The sequence below is a fragment of the Moschus berezovskii genome, chromosome 26 (assembly GCF_049115385.1).
Source record: "Moschus berezovskii isolate FMDL1 chromosome 26, NW_MosBer_1.0, whole genome shotgun sequence".
In the NCBI taxonomy this organism is placed as follows: domain Eukaryota; kingdom Metazoa; phylum Chordata; class Mammalia; order Artiodactyla; family Moschidae; genus Moschus; species Moschus berezovskii.
The window spans coordinates 6,828,799-6,845,453 of record NC_142485.1 but is presented as its reverse complement, the minus strand read 5'-3'; the positions used below and the strand labels follow the sequence as shown (position 1 = coordinate 6,845,453).

General features: G+C 48.3%; 1 protein-coding gene across 9 annotated transcripts in view; it reads left to right on the top strand.

Annotated features, from left to right (window-relative positions):
* PSD3 (pleckstrin and Sec7 domain containing 3) overlaps nucleotides 1-16,655 on the top strand; it is a 610,189-nt gene that overhangs the window by 281,456 nt on the left and 312,078 nt on the right. For 8 of the 9 annotated variants that reach the window (XM_088832771.1, XM_055416711.2, XM_088832764.1 and 5 more), the window contains one exon: nucleotides 4,251-4,646. In XM_088832771.1, the coding sequence (XP_088688897.1) occupies nucleotides 4,251-4,646 (396 nt within the window). Of the gene's footprint in view, nucleotides 1-4,250; nucleotides 4,647-6,142; nucleotides 15,933-16,655 lie in introns of those variants that run through there. The other variant, XM_088832769.1, reaches the window with a different exon arrangement.

Genomic DNA, 16,655 nt, shown 5'->3' with positions numbered 1-16,655 from the left:
CAGTTACCTTTCATCAGAAAAGATAATTGTGGAAAGGTCTGGACTCTTGACACGTCCTGTAGTTGTCACAGCTTAGCTCAGGCACTTCTGGTTACAGCCCCGTTATCTGCAAACAGCCCCTGTCGATGTAGGAACGCAGAGGCCTTGGCATGGGCTGCATCAGTCTTCTAGGTCTAGAGAGGCCATCAGGAGGTCAGAGTTCAGTTATTCCATGGCACTGACGTGGGACTCCCTTCTCACAAGCAGCTTGTTTGGATTATGGCCCTGATGACTAAACCTGGCATCATATGGTATTTCCCAGACTTTCTCTACATTTCTGGCATCCATACCAGCTGAAAGCCTGGAGAAATGGAAGCCGTGCCTGTCCGTCTTCACTTCTTTTGCTCCTGATCTGACCGTAGAGTGCTCCTCTTGGCAAAGTCATTTCAAATGTGTGCCATCTCATGTCCCATCATATGAACTTTGGTAGTTTTCATGGGAGAACGTGTGTCAAGCCTGAAGGGTCTTGCTTGTGTGTTGTAAGGAGATGCCTTTTGCTCCGCAGTTGACTAACAGATCCGCTGTCAGGACTCCTCTCCCTGCCCTCCTCACCCGCCTACACAGAAGCCTCCAGACCTCCCTCAGAAGGCGCCCTGCTGTGTGGCGCACGGCTCCCGCCTACACAGAAGCCTCCAGACCTCCCTCAGAAGGCGCCCTGCTGTGCGGCGCACGGCTCCGTAGTTACCCTCCCACCGGCTCTCACAGAAGCCTCCCGACCTCCCTCAGAAGGCGCCCTGCTGTGTGGCGCACGGCTCCGTAGTTACCCTCCCACCGGCTCTGTGCTTCTGCGGTTCACTCATTCCACCTTTCCTTCCTGTCCTTCCACAAGTGGCTTTCCGTTGTCTGCTGTGTCCTTGATATGGCTGGAGCTGCTGGGCATGAAAGGCGTGTTCAAAATGGACATGGCCCTGGGGATTCCCTGGTGGTCCCGTGATTAGACCTCTTTGCCGCCTCCTCAGGGTGCGTGGGTTCCTTCTCTGGTTGAAAACTCAGGTCCCACGAGCTCTGTGGCGTGGCCAGGAAACAAACAAACATGGAAAATAGACATAACCTCTGGTCCCTGACCTCAAGAAGTTTACTGCTAAAGGTCGACACATTAATAATGATAGGGCCTCCCATTGTGTTGGGTTCTATAAAGGAAAAGAAGGGACACATTGAATGCTGGAAAGAGGCTGAGTCAACTGATGGCTTGGGGAAGGCCTTTCTGCGTAAATGGTAATTAGGCTGAGACTTCAGGATTCAGTAGGAGTTTGCGGGGCAGAGAATGGGGAGAATACTCTAGGCAGAGGGAGGGCTGCTGTCACTAAGGGATTGTGCTTCCTGGAACCTGCGATGCGGATGCGGAGGCCTCCAGGCTCCTTTGAAGGTGTAACACTCCACCTGTGTGGCTGGACCCTCACAGCTGGGGGCGGGTGGGGGGGTGAGTGAGCAGGGGTTGGGGGAGGGCTTCAGTGCTAATGCCCTGAGGAGCCATGGAGACTCGGGACCCAGAATGCTGTTTGGTTTGGGGTGGACCAGTAATTTGGCTTCCCTGGCGGCTCAGACGGTAAAGAATCTGCCTCTAAGGCAGGAGACCCAGGTTCGATCCGTGGGTCTGGAAGATCCCCTGGAGAAGGGAATGGCTACCCACTTGAGTATACTTGCCTGAAAAATTCTATGAACAGCGGAGCCTGGCAGGCCACAGTCCATAGGGTCACAAAGAGTCAGACATGACTGAGCAACTAACTTTCACTTTTCCAGTAACTTAAAGACAGCAGGGACAACTGTATTGTTGAATGTAAATCCTGGTAATACCTAGGAAGGTGGGTTACTTAGCAGCTAGTTTTATTCCGGTTCTCAATTTTATTTCTGCTTACAGATATCTGAGGCTTGGCTAGTCCTTGGCACATCCAGTTTCAGCTCTAGGATTTTCTATTTCTTGTCTTCTTTCTCATACTGAGCTTTAAAATTTTATTTAGTTGTCTTAATGTTCATTTTTAATAACTTCCCTGGTGGCTCAGACACTTACAATGTGGGAGACCCGGGTTCGATCCCTGGGTCAGGAAGATCCTCTGGAGAAGAAAATGGCCACCCGCTCCAGTGCTCTTGCCTGGAGGATCCCATGGATGGAGGAGCCTGGTAGGCTGCAGTCTGTGGGGTCGCTAAGGGTCAGACACAACTGAGCGACTTCACTTTCACTTTTCACTTTCACGCATTGGAGAAGGAAATGGCAACCCACTCCAGTGTTCTTGCCTGGAGAATCCCAGGGACGGGGGACCCTGGTGGGCTTCCGTCTATGGGGTCGCACAGAGTCAGACATGACTGAAGTGACTTAGCAGCAGCAGCAGCAAACATGTTTGTTGGCTCTTTTTTTTTTTCTTCAAGGTCATTCACTGGCTATTTCTCAACCTGTCTCTGCAGTGTTGTCTTATTGTCACCAGGGGGCAGCCCATGAGTTCTTGAGGCTGTTGATCTTATATAATCAGAAAATGGGCTTCCCTGGTGGCTCAGACGGTAAAAGCGTCTGTCTATCAATGTGGGAGACCTGGGTTCGATCCCTGGGTCGTGAAGATTCCCTGGAGAAGGAAATGGCAACCCACTCCAGTACTCTTGCCTAGAAAATCCCATGGACAGAGGAACCTGATGCAGGCTACTGTCCATGGGGTCGCAAAGAGTCCGACATGACTCAGTGCACTATTTCACTTCATTAATCAGAAAATATTACAGGACTTATGAAAGCTTAGTGTATTTTTTGGGCCTCCCTGGTGGCTCAGATGGTAAAGAAACTGCCTGCAATGCAGGAGACCTGGGTTCGATCCCTGGGTTGGGAAGATCCCCTGGAGAGGGGCATGACAACCCCTCTAGTATTCTTGCCTGGAGAATCCCCCATGGACAGAGGAGCCTGGCAGGCTGCAGTCCATGGGGTTGCAAAGAGTTGGACCTGACTGAGTGACTAAGCATAAGTGTATTTCTAGTTTGTCAAGTTTACACAATATATTTATCATCTTCTGTTAAAATTAGGACTGATAGTAGCTGTTAATTTGAATTTGTGGAGTTCAGTTGGCTAAATGAGAATTCAATGTTTTATTCAAATGTTTGTCAGACTGGTATATTCACGTACTAGGAGCTAGCCTGAAAATATATTAAATTGCACAGAGGACAGCCCAGGATACGTGTGCTAAGAGTTTTCTCAACCTGAACATGTTTCTGTGATGCCTGCCTTTCCCAGTGTATTGACATTTTATTGGTGTTGTTGTTCATTCACTAACTTGTGTCTGACTGTTTGAGAACTCGTGGGCTGCAGCACGCCAGCCTTCCCTGTCCTTCACCATCTCCCGGAGCTTGCTCAAACTCATGTCCATTGAGTCGGTAGTGCCATCCAACCATCTCATCCTCTGTTGCCTCCTCCTCCTCCTGTCTTCAATCTTTCCCAGCGTTAGAGTCTTATCTAATGAGGCAGCTCTTTGCATCAGATGGCCAACGTATTGGAGCTTCAGGATCAGTCCTTCCAATCTGATCTCCTTTAGGATTGACTGGTTTGATCTCCTTGCAGTCCAAGGGACTCTCAAGAGTCTTCTCCAACCCCACAGTTCAAAAACATCAATTCTTCAGCGTTCAGCTTTCTTTATGGTCCAGCTCTCACATCTGTACACGACTACAAGAAAAACCATAGCTTTGACCAAATAGACGTTTGTCGGCAAAGTGATGTCTCTGATTTTCAATACACTGTTTAGGTTGGTCATAGCTATTCTTCCAAGGAGAAAGCGTCTTTTAATTTCATGGCTGCAGTCACCACCCACATTGATTTTGGAGCCCCAGAAATAAAGTCTGTCACTGTTTCCGTTGTCTCCCCCATCTATTTGCCATGAAGTGATGGGACTGGATGCCATGATCTTCGTTTTTTGAATGTTGAGTTTTAAGCCAGCTCTTTCGCTCTCCTCTTTCACTTTCATCAAAAGGTTCTTCAGCTCCTCACTTTCTGCCATGAGGATGGTGCCATCTGCATATGTGAGGTTAGTGATATTTCTCCCAGCAATCTTGATTCCAGCTTGTGATTCATCTGGCATTTTGCCTGATGTACTCCACCTATAGGTTAAATGTATTGACATAAACCAACTGAATACAGGTGCTAGCTCTACAGAATGCTACCTTTTTCATATGGTTGGAGAAGAGAAAGTAAAATGAAAAAATTAACCTAATATTGAAATTCTTCACTTCGATGTGCTTTCCAGGATTCTTGAGCAAGCGGAGCACTCGCGGGGCGGAGATGATGACATCCTTGGGTCCGGATATGCGGAGGACTCCACTGACGTGTACAGCTCCCAGTTCGAGACCATTTTAGACAACACCTCTTTGTACTACAGCGCTGAGTCCTTGGAGACTTTGTATTCAGAGCCTGATAGCTACTTCAGCTTTGAAATGCCCCTCACTCCAATGATACAGCAGCGCATTAAGGAAGGCGGGCAGTTCCTCGAGAGGACGTCGGTGGGAGGACAGCAGGACGTCCTGAGCATCTCGGCAGATGGTGGGATAGTGATGAACTATTCCAGTGAGATCACCAATGGGCTGAGTGGCTCCAGTAACTCCATCTATGCAAAAGGCACCCCAGAGATCGCTTTCTGGGGAAGGTACTGGTCCCATTCTCTTAATTTCATGCTGGTGGTTTTTGTAGCATTTTTTTTTTCCCCTTTGGGAAATCTGAGTGTGGAACCTCTTTGGAAAGCATTGGGCCAGTTTCTGTGGATATAAGTGAATGATGTGAGTGAAAAATGATTTGAATTTTTGGGGCAGGTAGAGTACAGTTTAGTCGTTTGCCAAATTGGCAACCTCTGGACATTCTGTTTGGCGGTATGTCTTGTATTCCCACAGGTAAACTGGGTCCTGAGCAGATTCTGTGGGTGGTGAGTGGGTATTAGCGTCTAGGTTGCAGCTTTGGTGGCCACAGCCCAGCCGGGTGCCGGAATGGGCGTCGGGAGAGCTCGGCTTGCCTTCTGCCTCTGGCATCACTTGATTGCTTGGGGCGGGTTTTTGATTAGGCCAGAGGTTCCCTGATTGTCAGTTGAGGGTGTCAGTTTAGACAGTGACTACAGTCTCTTTCGGCCCTTGGCTCTGTGAGGTCCCGTTCTGCTGGGACGTCCTCCTGAGACAGTGCGAGAGGATCTGATGATAAGGGGCTTGATAGGTTTGATCCCTTGGTCAATGCCATATTTATTTTCTCTCTTTCCTTTATGTTTTAAGTCTGCTTGGAACACAAGATGAGAAGTTACATAGGATTCATGTGTTGTGCTATCCGTTAGTGATTTCCTGTCTTTCTATGGATTATCCAGCATTTCACCTCTTCTTGTTCATCACTCTGGGGTCATTGACCTGTCCTTCAGCATCTCTATAAGTGGGCAGAGAATGCTAAACTTCCTAATGACTTTATGAATTTAGTTTTACTATGTTTTTCCTGATTGGGGTGGTGAAGGGGAGGATAAATGGGGATAAACTATTTGAAAGTTGTATGAAAAAATGTCAGTGCTTTTTTTAGAGGTCAGTATTCACATTGCAGGTTTTTCTACTGAACCTGTTTTGATGATCAGTCTGTCCTGTGTTAGGCATTTCCTATTAGCAATTTATAGGTTTATAGTTCATTGGATGACACATTCAAGACTGGCTCATGGTAACACCGCAGCTCTGCATTGCCATGTGAAATAGACCATGGGTGTTCGTTGTCTTCTTCGGTCACAGAGTCTCAGAGGCAGAAGACTGTGGTCTGAATTTCTTGGATAAGCTGCTTGTTCTCTCTGAAACCCCTTTTGTTTATTTGCATAGCAGTGTCAATGATATTTAGTATGCTGTGTGGCCATTGGATTTAAAGAGTTAATATGGATTAAAACGCTAGCACAGTACCTGGTACAGAGTAGGAGCCAGAGCAGATGTGTGAATTAGAACTGGCTGATGAAGCCGCATTTAGACTTCCTGGATCTATAGAGGGGGTGTCCGTGAGGGAAGGGTGCATCTCTGAGGGGGATGTTTCTCGAAGGGGCCTGAGACAGGAGTGTCTCTGAGGGGACCTCCCTGAGAGGGGTGTGTCCTTGGGTGGATGGTGCCACTTTAGTCCTTTAGTTTCACCATGGTCTCTGGTAACTATGCTGCTAAGTCACTTCAGTCATGTCCGACTCTGTGCGACCCCATAGATGGTAGCCCACCAGGCTCCACCGTCTCTGGGATTCTCCAGGCAAGAACACTGGAGTGGGCCGCCATTTCCTTCTCCATCTGGTAACTATAAGTTGTGATAAAATGCAGATAATTTCATTGAAATTCCAATCCAGCTTTCTGGAGTGAGTTGAAGTTATTGATATCACAGGTCTGAAATAGGTTGGGCCTGAGGTATTTTGGGCTGAGAGGCTTTGCTGCAGAAGCCACAGGGAGGGTAAACTCTGCAAGGGGATCCAACCAGTTCATGCTGAAGGAAATCAGTCATGAATATTCATTGGAAGGATTGATGTTGAAAATACTTTGGCCACCTGATGCGGAGAACTGACTCACTGGAAAAGACCCTGATGCTGGGAAAGATTGAAGGTGGGAAGAGAAGGGGACGACAGAGGATGAGATGGTTGATGGCATCACTGACTCAATGGACATGAGTTTGAGTAGGATCTGGGAGTTGGTGATGGACAGGGAGGCCTGGCGTGCTGCAGTCCATGAGGTCGCAAAGAGTCAGATATGACTGAGCGACTGAACTGAAACTCAGCAAGGGTTTCCCTAGTAGTTCAGCTGGTGAAGAATCCACCTGCAATGCAGGAGACCCTGCTTTAATTCCTGGGTCGGGACAATCCCCAGGAGAAGGGTTAGGCTACCCTCTCCAGTATTCTTGGGCTTCCCTGGTGGCTCAGATGGTGAAGAATTCACCTGCAATGCAGGAGACCTGGGTTCGATCCCTGGTTTGGGAAGATCCCCTGGAGGAGGGCATGGCAACCCACTCCAGTATTCTTGCCTGGAGAATCGTGATGGACAGAGTCTGGAGAGCTACAGTCCATGAGTTGGACATGACTGAGCGACTAAACACAGCACAGCACAAACTCTGCAAGACAGTGGTTTGCAGAGACCTGGAATAAGAAACAGCCATCGTTGGCGCCAGCATGAGTGCCAGTCATTAGTACAGCAGAGCTGGGTGGTTAAGAGAGCGTATTGGGGTAGGTTATATTATTTTAGCACCCCAGATTTAGGCAGTACTGTTCTTTAGGCCAACTTGAGATGAAGTTTCAGCCGTATCACCTGCATTGTCAGACTATGACACCTTGCCCAGCGATGAGATCCATTTCCAGTGCTGAATGAGAAGCAAGTTAGAGATGAGCTCTGGCACTGGCTCGACTTCCTTGAGCACAGCTAGCAATGTGGACAGACCAGCTTGGCAGGAGGCTTTTTGGTGGGTTTTTTTTTTTTTTCTGTTTTTGATTCAGGGTTAAAAAGTATGATGGACTCAATGATTCTAAGAAATTTTAGGGAATCTGGAATAACTTGCCTATGTTTCTTTACCTTCTCTGCCTTCTTGGTGCTTTGGAGAAATTGTAACATCAGAGGTTGAAGAGTTATATTTCCAGCTTGAAGGGGGCCTTAGCTAGCCCTGCTTTACAGTGAAGAATCTGAGTCAGGTGGAGTAGCATTAGCTGGTGACAGATCTTGTACCAGAATTCAAATCGCCTGACTCCTAGTCCAGGTGCATTCACTGTTCTAGGCTGTCTGGTTTCATATGTGTATTCTTTCTAATTTCCGTAATTCCTCTCATGCCATATGTTTATGGAGTCAGAAGTCTGAGTTGGTAATTACAGACGTGGTGGTGCTGGTTGGTGGTGTGTGGTGTTCATTTTCAGAAAAAAACTTTTTCAGATCGTTGATAAATGTGTCTCCATAAATTTTTAAGGTAATCAGTGATCAGGCTTTTAAAAATTTCTTCTGCATTAAACATCCCTCTGCAGAGGTAAGGCATAGACAGAGGCATTGAGCCTGCTAAGGAAATCAGGACTAGGATGCTGACAACACAGCTGTCACCCCAATTGACTTTCCTAGTCAGGGGAGTCAGGGCTTCAAGGAGAAAAACGTTCAAAATTTATTCAGAAATGTTGTGAGGAAACAACACAGCAAAAGTGATACATAAAACAAGTTTGTGTGCCTGACTTTCCGTCTCTACCCACTGGCCTCTCCTGTGTCCTTGGGAGCAGCTTGAGGGATCTGACTCTGTTGGGTAAAGTGAACTCTGAAGAAGGCAGAAAGGAGAGGGCCTGATGAGACTAAGGTGCACTGAAAGCCCTGCTTTGATTCCTGCTGGACTTGAACCAAAAGAATTAAACCCATTCCTGTTGAGCTATTGATTTTGATATATAAAGTGTTAGAGAGTCTTCACTTTCACTTTTCACTTTCACACATTGGAGAAGGAAATGGCAAGCCACTCCAGTGTTCTTGCCTGGAGAATCCCAGGGACAGGGGAGCCTGGTGGGCTTCCGTCTATGGGGTCACACAGAGTCGGACACGACTGAAGTGACTTAGCAGCAGCAGCAGAGAGTCTTGCAAGATGACTTTAGGTAGTCTGTAAAGATCATCTTGTGGGCTGTGCATCGTATGTGTGCCATCGGTGTTATTTCTTTAGTAAAGAAAAGGTTCTTAATTCTCATAATAAGCTAAGAGAAAGGAGCATTAGTGTTCTGATTCTCCACATAAGGAAACTAAGGCTCAGAGCAGTTGAGTAACTTGCTCAGTCACAGGAACAGTCAGTGCCACGCCCAGGATGTCCACCCAGGCGGTCAGGCTCCAGAGACCATTTATTTTTGGTCTCAAAACAACAGTAGTTTTGCTTGACCTTGCCTACGTATATTTTTAAATACTTTTCTGTATCAGCGTGTGCTTTCACTCTGTCAGTCAAGATGATTTCATTGGTGGTTTCTGACAGTGATTTCTCCTTGTGAACATCAAATGACACTGTTCTCTGTTGTTTTGCTTCCTGTAAGAGGCGGTGTGGTTGGTGAGGGTGGCCAGGATGCGCGGCAATGCGCGGCATTCCAGCCCAGCTCCTTGCCCTCTCTGGATCGCCGCCCAGGCCTGGGTAGAGCCGGGCTTTGCGGCCAGAGGGGGACTGAGCTCCACTCACATCAACGAAGAAAGTACTTCAAAGCTGTAATCCTCTAGAATCAGGTTGGGAAGGACATAAAGAGTGTGTGTGCTGACTCTTTGTCTTTCAAAGGATTATGCACCTTTGTGTTATCGGATGGATCTGAAAAGACCCCTTAAGATCCTGGAATCACTCTGGCAGGAGTAGTTAAATCCTCTCAAGTGCTTGAACACTGATGTTGACCAGAGAGCCACATGCCCATCAGGAAAGAGCTCACCCCGTGAATGGAATACGATATTTTGGTGAAGGAGAAAAGTGTAGCCTCCCCTCCCTTTGTGGTCCAGCTACGGAGCACCCAGGCTGACGGGGTCAGCGGTGCTGTGTGGAGTCCAGTCACACGGCTCCCAAATTAGAAAGGACAATTAGAGACTTTCAGTTACACGTGTCCATGGGTGCCTTTGTGTCTGGGTGCTTCTCCTTCGCCGGCCCATCCCCTGAGGAATGTGGCTCCCGTCGGTGAGTCCTGATCCGAGGCCTGCGGGGCACACGTGTGGCCACTGTGAGCATGAACGGGGCTGAGTGTTGTTTATTTCTGTTGAGCTTGGGTTCAGACAGAGAGGAAAAGAGGGACAGCAAATACAGCCATATGGCAGGAGTCCTCTTTTGGTTCTCTGAGATCCACAACAGAACTGCCTTTTAAAATTACCTTTTCGGTGTCACAGGTACGTTCGATGTCTGGTGTCCAGTTGTTCTTTCAGGTGGCACTCAGGGTCCCCAAGGAGCCCAGCAGGGGGTGGATGACATCTGTGTGCAGCTGTTATGCCTGGGGAGTGCTCAGTCGGTCGGTCCACTCCAGCTGGAGCTGTGCTTTGCCTGCCTGCCTCTTTTCTCCCCTTTCTCAAATGAGATGCTGACATTGGAAGTGCTTTTTACGTCCTCAGTTTTTCTTTTTCTTTAGTGTCTTTCTTTCTAGGAAAAGGTCACACGGAACAGTGTTTAGAGAAATTTGTTGAAGTCAATTTCAAATATTTTTGACAGTCAAACTTAAAACCTGCAGGTATTTAATTAATTAATGTTCCTTTTGGCCGTGCCATGCTGCTTGTGGTGTCCTAGTTCCCCAGCCAGGGATTGAGCCTGGGTCCCGGCAGTGGAGGGCTTTCCTGGTGGCTCAGTCGGTACAGAAACCGCCTACAATGCAGGAGACCCAGGTTTGACCCCTGGATCGGGAAGATCCCCTGGAGAAGGAAATGGCAACCCACTCCAGTGTTATAGCCTGGAGAAATCCTGTGGACAGAGGAGCCTGGCGGGCTACAGTCCACGGGGTCGCAAAGAGTGGGACACGACTGAGCGACTAGCTGAACTTGGCAGTGGAAGTGCCGAGTCCTACTACTGGCCTGCCAGGGACTTCCCTGAAGGCATTTTAATATAATGTAAAATATTAAGGTCACGTGGCGCTAGTTAAGCTGGTGACAGGAAAAGAGCTTGATCTCATGAGCTTGTTTTGGGGGATCCAGGTGGGGAATACCTGCCTTGCCAGTTCGTTACTCCTGCTCCTCTCACGTTTTAGAAGTTCTTCTGTAGAAAGTCGGTTTTCATTTTCTCTTTGAGCCTCCTGAAGCAGTTGTGATGGTAAGGTTTTTTTTTTTCTTTTGAATTCCAAAGGAGTCCCTGCTCGGTGCTGAGGGTGGAGGCTCTCCAGGGTTTCAGAGCCAGTCATATCTGGATTCAGATCCTATCTCAGATACTTACTCGGGGCGTGACCTTGAGTAAGTTACAGAGCATCAGGGAACCTTTCCAACTATAAAATGGAATGAATAGACACCTATTTAGAAGCAAATGACATTAAGTGAAAAAAAAATCAAGAATAGATAATTAGGTGGCTTCACAATGCCTGGCATATAGTAGGATATGAATGTAGAATAATAATACTGTCAAAAGTGATAACCTGGAGAAGAGCTGTCATGCCAGTCCACTGCCTCTGAGCTGTCTGAAACACCTGTTAATGGGTGTCCTGAAACTTCACTTTCTGTCATAAAACTCAGTGTACATTGGTGAGGTGGTGTAACTGCGGGGATTTGGGACCGGAAGTCAGGAGACCAAGTCATCCTCTCTGCTGGCTGCTTGGTCCTGGGTAGGCTGTTTCACTTCGAGGAACCGCCCATTTCTTACTGGTCAAATGGAAATAACCTTGTTGCTCAGTTTACAGTTCTCTTGTAAGAATTTGCCAAATTGTACTTTGTGGATATTCATCTTAAACCTATCATGAGTTTTGCAGTAGTCTGAGTAGTAGTCAAAGGAACATAAGAAAACAAACAAAAGCCTGAAAATTAAAGAAAAGACACAAGGATTTTGGTGAATGTTTGAATCTAGGATGTGTCAGCTGCGTCAAAGTGATTGTGAGATTTCCAGTGCGGATGAGATGATTGGATGGCATCACCGACTTGATGGACATGAGTTTGAGCAAACTCCGGGAGTTGGTGATGGACAGGGAGGCCTGGCGTGCTGCAGTCCATGGGATCACAAAGAGTCGGACACAACTGAGTGGCTGAACTGAACCCGGGTGAACGACTTACGAAGTCTGGAGTCGGCAGGAGTCAGGGAGAGCAGCAGGGTTTGTAGGAGGGCTCCTGGCAGCGGGGTCGTTCACACAGATTGTTTGGGGAGAGGGAGGGCCCTGTGTGCGGGGACTTGGAGTCCCATCTGGAGGGGGGCTCGCCTGAGCTCAGGAGGGTGAGCGCGGGGAGGCTGGGCTGGAGAGGGGCTCCCAGGAGCCCCGGGGCTGCCCGTGCGGCTTTCTGATGCCCGCCTCCAGTCCCCGGCAGGGTCTGGTTGTCAGGGAGCCCGGCGTGGTCATCCTCTCGACAGGCCTGGGAGCCTGGCCTCTCCCTGCTTGCTGGTGTCTCTTGTGTAGATGGGTGATGACTTTAGGAAAAGGTCCTGGATTTGAAAATGGGGTTTCCCAGAAGTGTTCTAAGTCTGTAGTTTAAACCATATGACATACAAAGTAATGTCCCAGGTGTTGGTGTGAAGAGTGCTGGGGGGTGCTGCCTAAGTGGATGACCTTTCATCAACGACTGTACTGAAAGACTTCCAATGATAAAGGACATTGGAGTTACATGTCATTTCGTGGAGAATCGCAGCTTGAAATACAAATGGCCTGGCAGCGAGTTCGGCCGCTCAGGGCGGTGCGGCGATCTATTCCCGTGTCAGCACACTGTCTCGCTTTTACAGAAATGGACGCTTTCTCTCTCAGACCTCACTTATCGCAAGATCCGCAACACTGGATGAGAAATTCTGTCCACTGATCCAGTGGGGAAGAAAAACGTCAGAACCCTTTTCCAAATAAAGTTCTTGGAAAGCATTTTACACACAAGTATCCATTTCTCAGAGCCCCTCATGGGTGTGTTTCCAGTGCTTTAATCTGGTTTTTCTTTTTCTCCCCTGGATCTTAGAAACTGTCTGTAAACTGCAGTACAGAGTCTTTGCTAAACTGGCACAGGCTCCTAGCAGAGCGCCGCTGCTCAGTACCTGCGTGGCCAGGTGACGTGAGTGCCATCCTTCTCATGAGTGCTAGTGAGGATTGACGTCGACCCCATCCCAGCCATCTAACACCTGAATGTTAGAGAAATGCTCCGGCTTCGCAATCCCCACACCTCACCTGCTGCCCCATGTGCCTGTGCGTGAGCCTCTGTCCCCAGGCACTTTCCTCCGAATCTAGAATCATGGAAGGTAGGAGCTCTTCAAGGTGCCGACTCCCGACGCTTTACCTCCCCAGATTCTGATTCTGTTGGTTTAGGGTGGAACCCAGGCAATGCTAGCTTAGACCAACACAAGATTGTTGGTCTAAAATTTAAAAAAATTAAGGAGAATTTAAAAAAAAGAAAATAAAAGAGTCCCTGGTGATTCTGATGTTCAGCCTAAGTTGTCAGCCTCTTGTCTTGGAGCTTGTTGGAAATGAGTATGCAGACCTCACCTCTGAGCTACTCAATCAAAGTGTGTCTTTTAACCAATTGCTGTAAGCACTTTACAGTTTGAGAAGCGTGGGAAATTATTAACGGCAGAATGCAGACCCGATTGAGACAGTCCCTGTTCTCAGGGGTCAGGCCTGCTGTAGGTCACTGCTGCTGGCAGGGAGAAATCTCTTAACAGAGGTTCATAAAAGTGAGTGGTCCTGGCTGTGAACCTTGAAACGATTTCTTGTGTCACCTTTGGTGTAGTGATCTCACGGTGCCTATCCCTGCTCTAGAAATACAGAGGTTGACCCATTTTCCTGCAGGGAAGCAGTGTGGTTTCCTGGTGGAGAGTGTGGGTTACGTCAGGCTGCTTTGACTCATGTTTTGTGAATTGTCACTACTAAACCTCAGCTCACTCATATGGGAAAAGGGGTAATAATTTACTACCCCTTGGTGGCTACTCACACAACGTTGGCTATGATTATCAGTAATAACACTGCTTGAACTGTTGTCTTTAAAACTTCCTCAGAGTCACCTGCTGTGAGTGTGCCATGGTTCGGATGCTGTTTATCTGTAATAATAATTCTAAGAGCCTTAGTTTACTTGAATGTGAGAGGCTTTAATGATAGTTCATTGTCTGTATAATTACCCTATCTAGCAGTCCCACCTCGATGCAAAGAAGGTAACATTTTCCAGTCAAGAGTAGTAATATGAAGTCTTTAGTGCAGAGAAATTAAGAGGTATTGAATAATTATTATCGTGAAACAAAATTATAAATGTTCCTCATTCACAGTCCATTCACTTAACACCCATTTTACGGCTCATCATGTAATATTATTCTCAGTCAGCATAGACCTGTCCCTCCTATCAGTCAGTGAAGTTGGCAGGTCTTTAGATTTAAGACTCAGTACCTCTGTAACAGAGTCCAGCACATCCTGGGTGACCAGTTCCGTAGGATGAAGAGCTTAATTAGTTTTTCTATACTGGGTACGAGATGCCACCCAAAGAGGAGGCAGACAGCTTGACATGGAATGCTGCATGAGCCGGACAGCAGGGCTCCCAGGCCGGGGCTCCCAGTCTGGGCTTTGGAGGGACCCGGTGGATGTGTGGATGTGGTTGTGGGCAGGGAGACTTGCCAGATGGAAGCACAATTAGGAACAGCTGCTCGGTCCTGGGGACTTGGGAGTTGAGGGGCTTATTAATCTCTTTTCCTCCTGGTGTGTTAATTTTCTAGACCGAGCCTACTGAATACACTTGAAAGGCAGTCGCGCAGTTGAGTTTCAGAACCTCTGCACGTCTGAGGCACACCCAAAAGTGTTAATAAGCACCTCTGACCTCGCCAGGCAGTTTGGGAAATAAAGCATCGCAGTGCCTGCCCCTCTGTGGTCCCATCCCTCTCGGGGTCTCCTAAAGAGGACCACGGCCCGTGGGTGTGCACTGTGCCTTCATAGGTGTGAGCCCATAAACAATGCCGTGTTCGCTCGCATGTTTTCAAACTTTATATAAGTGCCATTTTGTTCCCTTTTGTGCCTCACTTATTCGTTCAATATTTGAGATTCTTTCTTATTGATTCGTAAGGCCCTAGTATATTAATTATTTGCTAAACAGTATTCATTGCATGAATATGCACTCTAACTCATTTTCCCGTTGGCATAGGATGAACATTTTGGCTGTCTTGTATTTCTGTTGTTTAAATGGCGTGGCAGTGAACATTCTAATTCTTGGCTTCTTTTGCACACAGGGAGCGTTTCTTTAGGTATATATTTAGGGATGAAATTGCTGGACAGTAAGTGATAATCATTTTCCGGGTGAACCAAAGAATTCTTGAAAGGGCATATTGCACTTTCTTTGAGAGTATGTAATTTTATCTACTTCCATTTATAAAATAACTTTTAGTTATTTTACTTCCTGATCCTTATAACTCCCAAATCCCAACGAAAATATCAAAAGCCCAAACAAAACACACGGAAAATGACATGCAGCAAAACCAGTCTCCTTTCTCTTCAGGAGCTGGGATGCGGACTCTGTCATCCACTAGTTGGGTCTGGTGCCTGTCCATTCCGGCTGTCCCGAGTCCTGTAGGGCCCACTCCCAGGTGCCTCCGTGTCAGTTGCTGCCTGCATCTGACAGCTGCGAGTGTTACCTGTCCACTCCTGGGGGTCTGAAGCAGGGTTTGAGCCAAGGGCAAAAGAATGTTTTCATTTCACGAGAGCAGAAAGACAGAAATAAAACTGGAAAATAGGAAAGTGCAAATCTCATAAAATTAAGCATGAATTTAACGAGTTTTATAGAAGTGAATCAGATCTATTTATTGCCTATTTCAGGGATTCCTTGATAGCCAGAACGGGTGCTGTAGGAAGTGACGATCTTGCAAACTAGTACCTCAGAAACCAGTAGTGCTGTTTAGGAAAAACAAGCCTGAGAAGAGCACTTTTTTCTTCTTTTTTTTTGCAAACGAGGTCGGACAGACTCTCACAGAAGCAGGGCCACTCCGAGTGAGCCAGCAGGGCTGTCCTTCCCCCCCCCGCAGTCCGCGGGCCGTCCGGCTTCCCAAGGGTTAAGCTGGAGCTCGGTGAGGTCACAGTGACTTCACTGGCTCCGGACTTTTGAAGCGGTCTTGGAGGGAGAGGGGAGGCAGGGCCAGGGGAATTGACTCCGGGCCTCTCGCTCCCGGCGCAGCCCTGAGGGAGCAGCGGCCTCCGGGAGCATGTCTCCGCGGAGTCGGGGGGCTGCAGCCCGCACTCCCAGAGGAAGCGGCTGCAGGCGGGCCCCGGGCAGCCCTGGCCCGTGGTGAGGGTCTGCCGAGCGCGCGGCCGAGGATGCCCTTCGCGCCCCGGACAGCGCTGCGCGCAGGCTGTGCGCGGGCGGAGGAGGTAACCGGGATCCGCTTGCTGTTCTTTGTCTGGTCCCGGGCGGTGCTGGCTTTCGTGCGGCGGTTCGGTGGGTTCAGCCGCTCAGGCAGTGAGTGACTGTGGCTAACAGATAACTCCTGGAATCTTCAACTGTTTTGTTTCAAGCGGAAAACATTGTAAGACGTCTTAGAAACTTAGGAACGTGAGAATCCCTGGATATTGTTTTGTAAACGAGGACGCCTGAAGCGCCCAGGGTGTGTTCCTGCAGGGCTCTGGCGCCTGGGCAGTGAGGGGCTCCCTCGATGGGCTTTGCTGCCCTTTGGGGCCACAGGCATCGCTCTGCCCCCAGGGCGATGCCAGCCGCCTCCTTCTCAGCTTGAGGTGCCCGGAGGTCAGCAGCTTGAGCTTTTGTCATCCAGACGGCCGCGCAAAGCGGCCACACTTATTTCTGGGGTATCAGTGCTCTGAAGGGAAGTTGGCGGTGCTGTTAGTGTAGAAACACGATCTGTCTGAGAAGTCAGCGTTGGTTTTGAAACTTCAAAGGCCAGTCCGTTATCTATAGAAGAAAGTGTAAAGGGAGATTTTTTTTTCTGGAGCTGAGGGAACTCCAGCGCCACAGTTCTGTCTGGAAAGGTCTCTGTTCAGGTTAGGGACTTCCCTGGTAGCTCAGACGGTCTTCCCTGAGACCCGGGTTCGATCCCTGGGTCAGGAACAGTGGGCAGGGCAGCCCACTCCAGTGTTCTT